At 38.8% G+C, this 14,598-nt stretch overlaps 1 protein-coding gene across 4 annotated transcripts in view; it reads left to right on the forward strand.

Annotated features, from left to right (window-relative positions):
* Positions 1-10,255, forward strand: part of DSP (desmoplakin) — a 53,667-nt gene extending 43,412 nt beyond the window's left edge. For 2 of the 4 annotated variants that reach the window (XM_018560346.1, XM_018560347.1), the window contains exons 22-24: positions 1,812-1,910; positions 2,988-5,282; positions 6,547-10,255. In XM_018560346.1, coding sequence (XP_018415848.1) covers positions 1,812-1,910; positions 2,988-5,282; positions 6,547-9,744 — 5,592 coding nt within the window. In that variant the 3' untranslated portion in view covers positions 9,745-10,255. The remainder of the gene's footprint in view (positions 1-1,811; positions 1,911-2,987; positions 5,283-6,546) is intronic. The other 2 variants (XM_018560348.1, XM_018560349.1) reach the window with 2 other exon arrangements.
* The last annotated feature ends 4,343 nt before the right edge of the window (positions 10,256-14,598 follow it).

Raw genomic sequence — 14,598 nt, forward strand, 5'->3', positions numbered from 1 at the left:
CCACCCTGCTGGCTGATTGACAGCGGGCTTTGCCTATCTAGAGGTAGAGCCAACTTTGCCGTTCCTCTGCAGTAATGTTTTTGTTCACTTAAGGGAATCTAGCCTACAAGCACAATTTCTTTTTTTGTTACTGAGAACTGGCGATATTTCCCGGCAGCCACCAATCAAATTAACAGTTTCAGATAAGTTTACACTTGATTGGATCTGAAAAGAAGTTCCAATGAGAACTAGTTGATCTCTTAGACTGCTAGTGTAAAACTGTCAATCACCCTCTTACTGACGCAGGTTAGTTAACCACAGAAAATAAAATGGCAGATACAGCATACAGGTGAATATGTAAAACATGAGACCATGTACAGAATTAAAGAAATCTCCACTGGAGTTAACCTAGGTCTGGACAAATCACTGAAACCTGATAGCCAATTGCTTCTCACAATTACAGCCGATGCCTAGGCTCCATTCACACATAGCGATAGCGTTTTCCATGCAGTTTTTTGCACGGAAAACCACGCGGCACAAAACCACAAACATTAGCACATGTGAGTAATTCGTCCCCCAAAAAATTTACACTTGGACTATTTTGCGGGATGCAGTTTCGTACTGCGCGGCTGACACAATAATCTAAACAGTGCACATTGCAATGCATTGTTTTTATGTTTTGCGCAGTTCCGCGTGTTTTCTTATGGCCAAATACGCATGGAAAACTGCTCATGTGTGAATAGAGCCTTAAGGTTTTCTCTAGTTATTATTAATGAAGCTGCCCACCCCAAAAAATATCTTGCAGACTCCTGAAGTGGACAGACTGGCTCCCAAATCCATATTAATTTGACACTCCCTGTATTAACCTAACATTTTTTATCAACAACTACAATTTAGAATTTCCAGTTACGTTTCACAGTATTTATTGCTTAGTAAACATTTTGGTTAAAAGTGCACACAAATGGTTAGGTTATAATAATGATTACAAAATAACCCAACATTTGGAGATCTCTTCTGGTAACTTGCCCCTGGAAGAGATCCCTTTGTCTCCCAGATCCTATGTTATAGAAATATCTTCCAGATGTTGGCCAATAGGGTGCCCCTAATACCGCATTTGAACTATCCATGTACCATGGATACTATTAAAAATGCATACCTATAATACTGACTCATAGTACCATCAACCAAGTTTCTTACCTTGCAAGTAAAAGAGATATACAATTTCAACTAGTCATAACAAGAGATTAAAATAGCAACTCGTGTAAAGGCAATATACTGCTTTTCACTTAAACGATTCGGCAGTTTTGATCAACTTTCAACTTGTTATATTACAGTTGAAACCAGCCACAGAAGGTTAAAGAAGAGAACACAAGGTTTCCTATACATACTTCTGCTTTATGAGAATTCCTACTTTTGCATTCACCTATAGCCCCTAAAATTAGGACAAGTGCAGTATAGCCCCTAAAACTAGAACAAGTGCAGTATACATATTCTTATTTGCACCAATATGTACTTCAGGAATTTTTTCCATATCCCACAATGCAATGTGACTGTTATTAAATACATTGCTAAGACACTTGCATTGCATTGTGGGATATGGGGGAAGGATTGCACCAACTTGCACTAAAGGTGTTTGTGTAGACATTTTTTTAATAGAATTTCCCTTAACCATTGACAAGCACCTGCATAAACAATGCTATAAATTTTAGTAATTGTGTTTTTTAGCAGTAGTTATTTAATTTTGTAGAGAGACTGCCTTAAAAAGTGCTAATTAGATTATTAGTGAAACACAACATAAAGAATATCTAATTACCTTTTTTTTTTTCTTTTAGTCTGCTGAAGTACAGGCTCGCTACATAGAGCTCCTTACTAGAGGAAATGATCACTACAGACTTCTACATGAAATGTCAAAGAGCATGGAAGACCTGAAGGTAAATAACCTACATAAAATCATGATCTATAAACTCCAGAGACTAATAGCAACATAGATTAATGAACAGAATTCCTTTTCGCTGACGCAAACATAGTTCTTAAAGAATGCTGTTTGATGACTGTTTTAAAGTAATTCTGTTTTTTTGGAATGTATATGCTTGTATTATGTTTTCAGACAGTGTCCGTAGTACTGAATATCATTACTGCGCATCTTGGTAAAAATATTTTCATGCTTAATGTTCGGGATCTCTCTCTATTTCAACAAGGCAAACCTCAACTATAGCTTAAACCTGTATTGCACTATTAGCACTGGACAAATAGGTTCAGCAAGTGTGCACTGCTCCTTTTAAGGGTCCATTCACACTACTTTGGTCTGTGGCATTGTGTTAAGGAAGTCTATTCATTTGAATGGCCTAGCAATGCACCAGAAGGCACTACAAAATGTGCTTGCACCATTTTTTTGCTGTACAGTGTACCACATTGCATCATAGTGTATTGTGGTGAGCCGCAGCGCAGGTGAGTTGAGTGCTATTTAGAATGCCATTCAAAAATGAGTAGCACCACAGCACACCAATGAACATAACTTGTGTTGCTGTAATGCGCACATTACCATAAAACAATATTGTTACTACCCTAATTTTTATATCAACTTTGTCCAAGTGCAACTCCATATAATATTTACATGAATACATTACAATGCTACATACACATGCCTTCCTAGCTATTTCTGTACTGTTAGTGAAGTAAACCAGTACATTCAGTATAATTACTAATTTGGACGGATTATCTGCTTTAAAGCAAACAAATGCATACCAAATTGTCCCAATTGTTCAGTGGTTTATTGTTTACTGCCAATAGATACCACACATTTTTTTACTTTTTTACTTTTATTTTGGAACCCAGGTTTGTTGGCCTCCTAAACACACGCCTTTTTAAAACATGAAAATGATCATTAGTTTTCTTGTATTCATAACAGAAAGCTACTTACAAGTACTCATTCTAAATGATATAACAATATATTTTGTGGATTCCTTTGAAACCATGTTCCTACTTATATATTTACATTTTTTTTCTAGATGAAAAACACCAGAATTGAGCTACTCGAGGAAGAACTGCGACTTGCCAGGGATTCAAACAGCGACAATTCACAGAAAAACAAATTCCTTGATCAGAACCTACAAAAGTACCAAATAGAATGCTCAGAATATAAATCAAGACTTCTCCTGTTGGAGGACATGAAGAGGAAAGCTGAAATGGATGGGTCTTCTGCTAAACAGAACCTTGAGAAATGTTATAGTCAGATAACCGAACTAAATGAAAAGATAACAAGGCTCACATATGAGATTGATGATGAGAAACGGAGGAGAAAAGCCCTGGAGGACAGATGTGATCTCCAAAAGAATGAATTTGATCAAATACAGCAAAGAACGCAAACTGATCTACAAGGTGTCAACCGTCAAAAAATTGAAACTGACAAGTTAATCAAGGAGAAGGAATACGAGATAGAAAAACTAAGACTTCTACTTCAAGATGAAGGCCAGAGGAAGAGGGAATATGAGAATGAGCTGTCAAAGGTAAGGAAGCAATATAGTGACGAAATGAGTAGTTTGAGGAACAAGTATGAATCTGAGATAAACATTACGAAGACTACCATTCAGCAAATTACTGTTCAGAAAGAAGAAGACACTTATGACCTCAGATCTCAGCTCGAGAAGCTAGCCAGAGAAAATCGTGACTTTACACAAGAAATTACCAGACTTAATGAGACCATTGTCCAAACAAATGAACAACGCAGAAGGGCAGAAGAAGATGTTTTTCAGCAAAAGGCTTCAGGGTCTGAGCTTTCTCAGAGAAAGCAGCAATTGGAAAATGAGTTACAGAAGCTAATTCGTGTTCATTCAGAGGAGACATCGGGGTACAAGAAGTCGTTAGAAGAGGCCAGTAGGACAATTCAGGACAGAAACAACGATATTGACAAGCTAAAGTACCAACTTCAAGAGGAAGCTGCACGCCAGAGACAATACGAAAACGAGCTTATAAAGGTAAGAAACAATTTTGATGAACAGATTATAAATTTAAGGAACAAGTACGAGACAGAAATTAATATTACAAAAACCACCATCCACGAGATAAGTGTTCAAAAAGAAGATAACATCAGCAGCTTGAATGATCAAATTGATAATTTAACAGGAGAGAAACGGGACTTGTTGACAGAAGTCAACAGACTAAAGACCTCTCTGACACAAATGACAAACAATTTAAAAAAAACAGAAGATGATGCTCACCAGCACAAGTCCTTTGTATCAGAACTCACTCAGAGGAAACAACAGCTTGAGATTGAATTGAGACAGCTAAACCTTTTTAAGACTGAAGAAGATCAAAAACACAAAAAATCTCTTGACGATGCTGCCAAAACTATTCAGGAGCGCAACAAGGAAATTGAACGCCTGAAAAGGCTCATTGAGGTTGAAACGGACCAAAGGAAAAAACTTGAGGAGGAGCATGTTAAAGTACAGAGAACCCAGTTTGATTTGCAGAAAGCCAACAGCTCTGCCACAGAAACCATAAGCAAACTTAAGATTCAGGAACAAGAGTTAATCAGACTTAAATCAGATTTTGAAAAACTTTCAAAAGAAAAACAAGGAAAAGAAAATGAGGTCAGCAGACTTCAAGTCAATCTGAAAGACCTACAGACGCAAAAGAATAAACTAGAAGAGGAAATAAATCGGCAAAAAAGAATTGCTTCAGATGAACATACAAAAAATAAAAAGCTAGAAGAAGAGCTGGAGGCTCTTCGCAGAACTAACAGTGAACAGCTGAAAAAGATCACAACTATGACCCAGCAAATAGAGCAAGTTACTATTATTAAAAAGCAAACAGAAGAAGATTTGCGCCAGCAAAGGGAATCTTTAGATGGTCAACTGAGAGACCAACAGAGAAATATTGATGAGCTGAGTAAACTCGTAGCTGAGGTGGAAAGTCTACGCCGTCAGCTACATGTAGAACAAGAAAACTTGCGCCAAGCTCATATCAGAAATGAGCATTTGCAAAAAACCATTGAGGAGAGAAACAGAAGTTTTAATGAAAGCAAAATAGAAATCGAAAGACTGCAGTCAATCACAGAAAATCTGACTAAAGAGCACTTGAGGCTGGAAGAAGAGCTGCGCTATGTTAGACTGGAAAATGAAGAAGTCAAAAAGTGTAAAGATGAAGTGGATGGTGAAAAAAATGCAACTATTACTGAATTAAAGAATCAGCTACAAATCAGCAACAAGCGATCCCTGGAGCTTCAGGGCCTTATTAATGAGTTGCAGAAAGAGAGGCAAAATTTGAGACAGGAAATTGAAAAATTCCAAAAGCAAGCACTAGAGGTATTCAGATAAATTTCCTTAATTTGTCTTCTCACTAGCAGATTAATGAATACTTTCCCTGATATATATATATAATCAATTGTTACTAACTGAGCCAGATTTATAACTGAGGTATTACAAGTGTGTTTTTAGGCACTTGAGTACAAAGGCACCTGAGTTCATCTCAGTGTAGTACATTATTGGCACAAACCTGTTTGCCATCCTGATATATATGGTATCAATTATCTTAAATACCTCTGCTCCAATATCGGGTCAAATCTGTTTTTTTCTTTCAATAACTAACAATAATAATAGTTTTATTAGCAGTTGGAAAGGTAAAACATCACCCGTGGAAATATGAGGTTTAAATCTGGCTCAGATTAGTAACATGTTATGATGAATATATAATTCAGTGGGTACCTTTTAGGAAGTAATTCACATGGACTTAGATCCTAAAATTTTACATTCTACTTTTCCTGGTTTTAGCACAGCACACATTATTTTAATATGGGCATTACATTTATGCATGCTTAATGCACTTTGAGTAACAGGATCACATAGTCGGCAATGCAGTAGCCATTGTTTTTAATCTTATACCAGTTAAGGCATCTATAACATTTACAGTATATATGTATATTTCAATATCATACAACAAGATTATAAATATAAAGCAGATATGTCATTTTAGGGAAAATGCCTTTGCAACATTATTTATACTACCGCTATTCTGCACGATAGTTTAGATTTAGGATCAAAACAATATTTAGCTTTCTTAATATAAAATATTCTAACATTGTAATCCTTTTTATCACCTGTCCTTGTATGTGTTGTGATCGGTTAATTCTATACTTTTGTTTTTATCAAATGCATTGTTTATGTCAATTGTTGATAAAGTCCAATGTCTGTTTTCATTAAATGTTGTCCTCCAGAGTTTGTAATCTAGTCTTTCTTTGTTATGTTTGGTTACTTTCCTATTCCTCTAACCCTACTACTAGACTAAGAGTTTTAAAGCTTTAAATATTTTACTTAAACGCTGAAAATAATCTTAACATTCGAGCAAAAGGACAGAATATAAGCCAAAGAATAGCACTATAGAATATAGCCCTAGAGAGAGGTTTTAAATTCTGCAAAAAAAGTGTAATTAGTATTATCAAGGGAATGCATGTTTGTGACTGGAAACAGTGGTAGAAATGATACTAGTTGAACCATTAAAATGTTTGCAATTAAAGTTGCAGGTTAAATCCATAAACATTTTTAAATTTTTTTTTCTTTGTCTTTGATCTAGGCAACTGGTAAGATACAGGAATCCAGTAGCAAATACTCAGAAATCTTTCAAGAAAAAGAAAGCCTTCTAATGAAATTAAAACTTCTGGACCAAGACAAAGTGAGGCTTCAGCGTCTGGAAGAGGAACTTAGTCGTGCAAAGGCAGCGCTAGATACCGAAGCGCGGAACAAGCAACGTCTGGAAGATGAGAAGCAGCAGATTCGAAATGACTTTAATCAGTGGAAGAGTCAGTATACCCGTAAGGAGGAGGATGTGAAGAAGTTTGAAAGTGAGTGGGAGAGGAGTGAAAGAGACAAGTCATCATTAAAAATTGAAATTGAAAGATTGCAGGCAGAGATAAGGTCAATTGAAGAGAGATACAAGCGTAAGCTAGAGGAGACTCATCGAACTAGCAACGCTGATTTTGAAGCACAGAGACTAGCATTGCAAAGGGAACTGGAAAATCTTAAGAAGCGTCCATCTGGTTCTAGCAGGCAGACACAGACCGATGAAAACATGTCGATCGATCCTTCTAAATTTGTTTTTGATGGGCTAAGGAAAAAGGTTACAGCTCATCAGCTTCTTGAATGCCAAATAATAACCAAGGCCACATTTGAAAAATTAATCAAGGGACAAAAATCACTGGAAGAAGTAGCTACTGAGATTGAGCCTTTCCTGAAAGGTGCTGGTACAATTGCAGGTGTCTCAGTCACACCGAAAGAGAAATATTCATTTGTAGAAGCAAAACGGAAAAAGCTAATTTCACCTGAAAGCGCAGTAATGCTCTTAGAAGCCCAAGCTGCAACAGGAGGAATAATAGATCTGCAGAAAAATGAAAAGTTAACTGTAGATAATGCTGTTGCTAGGGATCTCATAGATTTCCCAGATAGAGAGGCCATTTATACTGCAGAAAAAGCAGTCACTGGCTTTAGAGATCCTTTCTCTGGAAAGACGGTATGTGTTGCTGAAGCAATTAAGAATAATTTGATCAGCAAAGAAGTTGGACTGCGGCTCTTAGCAGCCCAGTTGGCAGCAGGTGGGATTGTTGACCCAGTGAACAGTGTCTTTGTACCTGTTGAGGTTGCATTATCACGAGGCTTGATTGACAGGGATTTAAATCGATCATTAAATGATACCAGTGATGAGTCAAAGAAATTCATTGAACCAGTCACCAAGAAAAATGTCAGTTATGCGCAACTTAGACAGAAATGTAGAGTAGAGCCTCATACAGGATTTCTTTTGTTGCCTGTAATGAAGAAAAGTCTCTCATTCCAAGGTATTAGACATCAAGTGCCGCTGAATGAGTTAGTAGAGTCTGGCATTATTCGCTCCACCACTGTAGATGAACTAGAATCTGGTCAGATATCTGTCGAAGAAGTCAGTGAAAGAATTAAAGATTTCCTGCAGGGATCAAGTTGCATTGCTGGAATCTATAATGAAGCTACAAAGGAAAAATTAGGCATATATGATGCAATGAAAAAGGGATTGTTGAGGCCTGGTACCACACTTGAACTACTAGAAGCTCAAGCAGCTACTGGATTCATAGTGGATCCAGTAAATAATCTAAGGATGCCAGTGGAAGAAGCTTACAGAAAAGGCCTTGTTGGAATTGAATTCAAGGAAAAGCTACTGTCCGCAGAAAGAGCCGTTACTGGTTACAAAGACCCAGAAACTGGGAATATAATATCGCTATTTCAGGCTATGAACAAAGAGCTAATTGAGAAAGGACATGGAATTCGCTTGCTGGAAGCCCAAATTGCCACAGGTGGAATCATTGATCCTAAAGCAAGTCATCGTCTACCAGTGGATGTTGCTTACAAACGTGGGTTCTTTAATGAAGAAATGAATGCAATTCTTTCTGATCCAGATGATGATACCAAAGGCTTTTTTGACCCCAACACAGAGGAAAATCTGACATACCTACAGCTAAAAGAAAGGTGTATTGTTGATTCACAAACCAACCTTTGTCTACTGCCTTTAAAAGAAAAGAAAAAGTTGGTGCAAGCATCACAAAAGAAGACTTCCAGGAAACGCAGAGTAGTCATAGTTGACCCAGATACAAACCGAGAAATGACAGTACAAGAAGCCTATAACAAAGGGCTTATTGATTATGATACCTTTATTGATCTTTCAGAACAAGAGTGTGAATGGGAAGAAATCACTACTACAGGCTCAGATGGTGCAATCAGAGTTGTCCTGGTTGACCGAAAAACAGGAAACCAGTATGACGTCCAAGAGGCTATTGAGCTAGGCACAATCAACAAGAGCAATTTTGAACAATATCGTGCTGGGACACTAAGCCTTACTCAATTTGCAGATATGATCTCCAATAGAAACCTAAGTGATGATGTGTTAATTACCTCTAGACAAGATTCTGTTTCATCCCTTTCATCCCTGGCATCGCCCAAATTTCGAACCAGTTCATTGACCAGAAGTGGTTCATTTTCAGACACTTTAGAAGAAACCACACCTATTGCAGCAATATTTGATACTGAAAGCTATGAAAAAATATCAATATCGGAGGGCATCAAACGTGGAATTGTAGATACAATTACTGGACAACGCTTACTGGAAGCACAAGTTTGCACTGGAGGAATTATCAACCCAAACTCTGGGCAGAGAGTTCCCTTGCAAGAAGCAGTTTCCCAAGGCATATTAGATCACGATATGTCAGCCAGGCTAAAGCAAGCTCAGAAGGCCTACACAGGGTTTGATGGTGTAAGAGGACAAAAAAAATTATCTGCTGCAGAAGCCATGAAGGTAAACTGGTTGCCTTATGAAGCTGGACAGCGTTTTCTTGAGTTTCAGTACATAACAGGAGGCCTTGTTGATCCAGAAACACAAGCAAGAGTAAGTACAGAGGAGGCTATTCGTAAAGGCATGGTTGATGGTCGAGCTGCTCAGAAACTGCGAGACATAAACAGCTACCCCAAAATTCTGACATGCCCAAAAACTAAACTGAAAATCTCTTACAAAGAAGCCGTAGATCGATCCATGGTTGAAGACATAACAGGATTGCGAATGCTTGAAGCTGCTTCAGTGTCTTCTAAAGGAATAAGCAGTCCTTACAATGTTTCCTCAGCCCCAGGATCACGGTCAGGATCTCGCTCTGGTTCACGCAGTGGATCTCGAAGAGGAAGTTTTGATGCTACAGCTTCAGCTTCATCTTCCTCTTACAGCTATTCCTTCCAGTCTAGCAATAGTTCTCTTGTGAACTAGGTGGCCATTGGGCTCAAGATTTGTCTTCAAAATAAAACCTTAAGGATAACTTACATGTTTTTAATAGGTTCCCATTTAAAAAAATTGAAAAATGTGCACTGACAATGGGAATTTTGTTTTCATCATGGAGAGCTCTATTTTTTTCTAAATTCTCCATTAATAAAATGGTAAATATTTTCATGTATTTAGCAAATATGTAGGGGGTAAAACAATATTTGTATTGTAGGTAACATCTGCTTTGCCTTTTTTTTCTTTGAACGCTAGTCTTGTAAAAGAATTGGTACTAAATATTTCTATTTCTGTTGTCTCTGAAATGTTAACATTATAAAAAAGTATTGCATTCCAAATGGCAAAAGCTTCATTAATACATTTTAATACAGACCTGCTTATTGAGAATAAGTAACCCTTATTATGCAATATTTCACATTGTGGTGCCTTGGAGTTGCTTCTTTTTATACTTATCTTTGCTTGTTATATGTGCTGGCAATAAAGTTTAAAACTTTTACATTTTCTGATCTTTGCTTACATTTTTGGTCTTATGGTTATAAAGCTAAACTTCAGGAAGAGAAACTTTAACTTAAATATATTCCATAATAGCCACAAAGTAAAAAAATGTAAGGCCGGTGCATGGATTTTTGCCCACACAGGCGAAGATGCATTTTTCTGCTCCCGTGGCACCCTCAGGCAGTCTTATGGTAGCCCTAGCCCTGCATAGACATCCCGTAAAGCAGCACTGCAAACCTAATAGAAGATCTCTGATATCCATTTTACAGGTCAAACCAATGATCTCAGAAGCATTTAGAAAAAAGGAAAAACAATAGCTACTAGTGCCTTATATGTGAAGCCACAAGAAATGACACCCCAAATAGATTACTGTGGAGCACCCCAATACAAAGACACCCCAAAGTCCACTACTCCAGAAAGCATAACTAAGATATCCATGTTACAGCTCACACTGAACATATCCAGCATTTTGGAAAAAGAATACCATCATCTACTGAAGCCCCATATGTAAAGCCACAGGCATTGACACCCCACTCCCATTAACATGGAGCACCCCCAATACAAGGACAACCCCCCCATACATCTTCACTTAAGAAATTATAACTAACAGCAGATAAGTGACCTTACACTGATGTTTAACTGGTCAGGACTCCCTAACATAGATAAACAGCGGCATCCTGAAGCAAAACACATTTTATATTATTACAATACATATAAAAAAATCATGTGTCCTGATGAGTCCTGTGACATCGATTGTGGCTGCTGATGGGCTGATGGTGGCAAAAACTCTGAGTACAAAAATGTTAGGAGGCCTTACACTGACCGCCAATGTAAAGGAGGTATTTACACTGACCACCAATGTAACTGAGGTATCCACACTGACCAGCAATGTAAAGGAGGTATTTACACTGAGCGTGAATGTAATGGAGGTATTCTCACTGACCGCCAATGTAATGGAGGTATATACACTGACCGCCAATGTAACAGAAGTATTCACATTAACCAGCAATGTAATGGAAGTCTTCACACGGACTGCCAATGTAACGGAGGTATTCACACTGACCAGCAATGTAACGGAGGTATTTACACTGACCGTGAATGTAACGGACTGCCAATGTAATGAAGGTATATACACTGACCGCCAATGTAACAGCAGTATACACACTAACCAGCAATGTAACGAAAGTCTTCACACTGACCAACAATGTAACGGAGGTATTTACAACCAACTGTGAAAGTAACGGAGGTATTCTCACTGACTGCCAATGTAACGGAGGTATATACACTGACCACCAATGTAACAGAGGTATTCACACTAACCACCAATGTAATGGAAGTCTTCACACTAACCGCCAATGTAACGGAAGTCTTCACACTGACTGCCAATGTAACGGAAGTCTTCACACTGACTGCCAATGTAACGGAAGTCTTCACACTGACTGCCAATGTAACGGAAGTCTTCACACTGACTGCCAATGTAACGGAAGTCTTCACACTGACTGCCAATGTAACGGAAGTCTTCACACTGACTGCCAATGTAACGGAAGTCTTCACACTGACTGCCAATGTAACGGAAGTCTTCACAAACAGAGGTATTCACACTAACCACCAATGTAATGGAAGTCTTCACACTAACCGCCAATGTAACGGAAGTCTTCACACTGACTGCCAATGTAACGGAAGTCTTCACACTGACTGCCAATGTAACAGAAGTCTTCACACTGACTGCCAATGTAACAAGAGTCTTCACACTGACTGCCAATGTAACAAGAGTCTTCACACTGACCTCCAATTTAACGAAGGTAAATACCCCTCCACCACTATTTTTTCTAAAAATTCAAATATAGCTACATACACATACCTAAACATACCTTTTTTTCTTGCAGTCGTCAGGCTGTTTTTTTTTTCTTCCTTAGCAGCAATGGTGGGTGGTACTTCCTTCATTACAAGGAGTGCCATGCAGGCCAAGAACACTGTGAGCTCTGGGCGGTGCGGTGATTTCCATATTAAGTAGCGATATTTACATATGAATAGGTTGCAGCGTATTGATATGCAAATACCACTGCCAATTCATATGTTAATATCTCGAATGGTGACAGCTTCAGGGACAGTGCGGCTCACAGCAGGCTCTGGAGGGAGAGTACACAGCAGAGTGAACAGGGGGTGGGGCTCAGACTATATGAATCTGAAGCTCAGAGCCCCATCCATACCTCTGCTCCTGTGTATGGAAGGCATTGTTTTTCTGCCCTCCCCCACCAGCACCCTCAACCGGTTGCTTGTGCTGCCTTTTTGGAAGCGCCGTCTCTGATAAAGACCCACTTTGTGTGCACCAAATGCCTTCGCAAACCCACATATTACATTGTAAAAGTAGCAATGACATGAACACCGTCCTGCACCAAACCTGTGGAGAGGGACCTTGGGGGTCCATCCACGACAGGCTGCCTGCAGAAATCTACAGGAGGGGGATAGATACAAGACGAGTCACCCTGCACAAAAAGACAAAGCAGCAGTTATTACAGGAAGCTCCTACAGAAAAGCAAAGTTACTGCAAAGGTCTGGAAGAAATACACAAAATACACACCATGATTCAAGTAGGAGTGAACATGCCTCTTGTATTTAGACAATATTTGCTTATTCCAGAGTTCAGCTTTAATGTCTTTTTAATAAGCACACCATTGTTACTTTTCACATATTTGGAAAACACACTTTAATACAATTTATCTATATCACTTTATAGCAGTGAAATACTCTGGTGCAGTTTACAAAAATCATTGACCCCTTCACGAGTGCTTGTGTCTCTGAAGAACATTGTATTGTAATGTTAACACCACACCCATATAGATACACTCATATTAAATCCAATTAGGACTACTGGAGGTCAGAAGGATCCTGAGCAATCTATGGTAAACAATCTGATTTAACCTTGCATTACAGTAGGAATGTAACAGTTTCTATCTGCTCGTGTCGAGGGGATTTTTTTCCACTTCAGATAGGATTTGCAGCCCCATACAAGTCTGTGGGAATGCAAAACCTGCTTAAAGCAGGTCAAATGCACATCAGGAGATCAACTGCAGGCCAAATGCACCAATCAATGAATTCAAAATGATCTCAAGTGTCTCAGACTGATGTCAAACTGATGGCATCGACAGAAGCCCAAAGCCTGTCACAGGCCCTAAATGTTTAGTCTCATTCATACCATTTTACAAGTTCTCTTCTGTAACCACTCCCAAAAGAACCCAGGGGCTCAAATGCATGAACTCTGCAAGGTAATTAGTAAAAGAACACATGCAGTCATAAGTTCATTCATACCAACACTTTTTTTTACAGCTTTGTAAAGTTCTACTTGTGTTTAAATGTCTACAAGGTTACACTTGTAGCCCATAGTATGTCTCCCACTCTCTACGACTTAGAAGTAGGTTGCTTGTGTCTCCAAGCAAACATACAAATATAGGATTCATTATTGACTTTGTTAATTGGAATAAGTAAACTTAGAACACTTCCTGATGGTGTAGACTGGATTCACACTATGGTATTGCAGTAATGTATGGCAACATGTGTTATGCAAGTTGGTGTATTCATTTCTAATGGCACCCCAACACACCTGTGTTGCAGTGCCCTACAATGAACCCAATGCACAACTGTGTGTTGTGGTGCACTATTACAAAAAATAGCGCATGCACTTTTTTTTTGGTGCATTAGACAGCCCATACTACACAGCAGATGATAACCTATGTTAACACAACAGTGTGAATCCAGCCAAAGGGTTATACAAGCAGGGGCGGACCTACTGCCGGTGCGGCCGCCCCGGGGCCTGAGCCTAAAGGGGGGCCTAGTATCCAATGTAAAACAAACGACAACCGCACTCAACAATTTGTTACCAGTTATACAGTAAGGTGCACACGAAATGGGCTTTGAACAGTAGAACAGTAGAAAGGCATCATGGCACACTCACAAACTAGCATGTAAAACAACTTGTCTCACCACTAAGGACAATGACAGAGGTTTGGATACACGTCTTCTGCAAAGGATGTGTAAGCCGCACTATGCTGTCTGACACACACACACGTTTTTCTGCAGCCTCCCCCACCAGAAAAACGCCAGAAGAGTTGAAGGTAAGTTATTAAATAATTATTTTGGTGGCCAAACTGATGGACCTGCTGTATAAAGTACAGCTGGTATTTGTAGTGCTATATAGCAGGTCCCATTCTGCATTGCGGCAATGCAGAATGGGACCCTCTATAGAGGACTACAAATCTCAGCAGTACGTTATACAGCAATGCTATTTTTCCTATTTTACCAACTTTTTTTGTGGTTGCTACAGGGGATGTGGGTTGGGGGTTTGTGTTTTAT

This window comes from Nanorana parkeri, unplaced genomic scaffold (assembly GCF_000935625.1).
Source record: "Nanorana parkeri isolate BGI_ZX_2015 unplaced genomic scaffold, ASM93562v1 scaffold451, whole genome shotgun sequence".
In the NCBI taxonomy this organism is placed as follows: Eukaryota; Metazoa; Chordata; class Amphibia; order Anura; family Dicroglossidae; genus Nanorana; species Nanorana parkeri.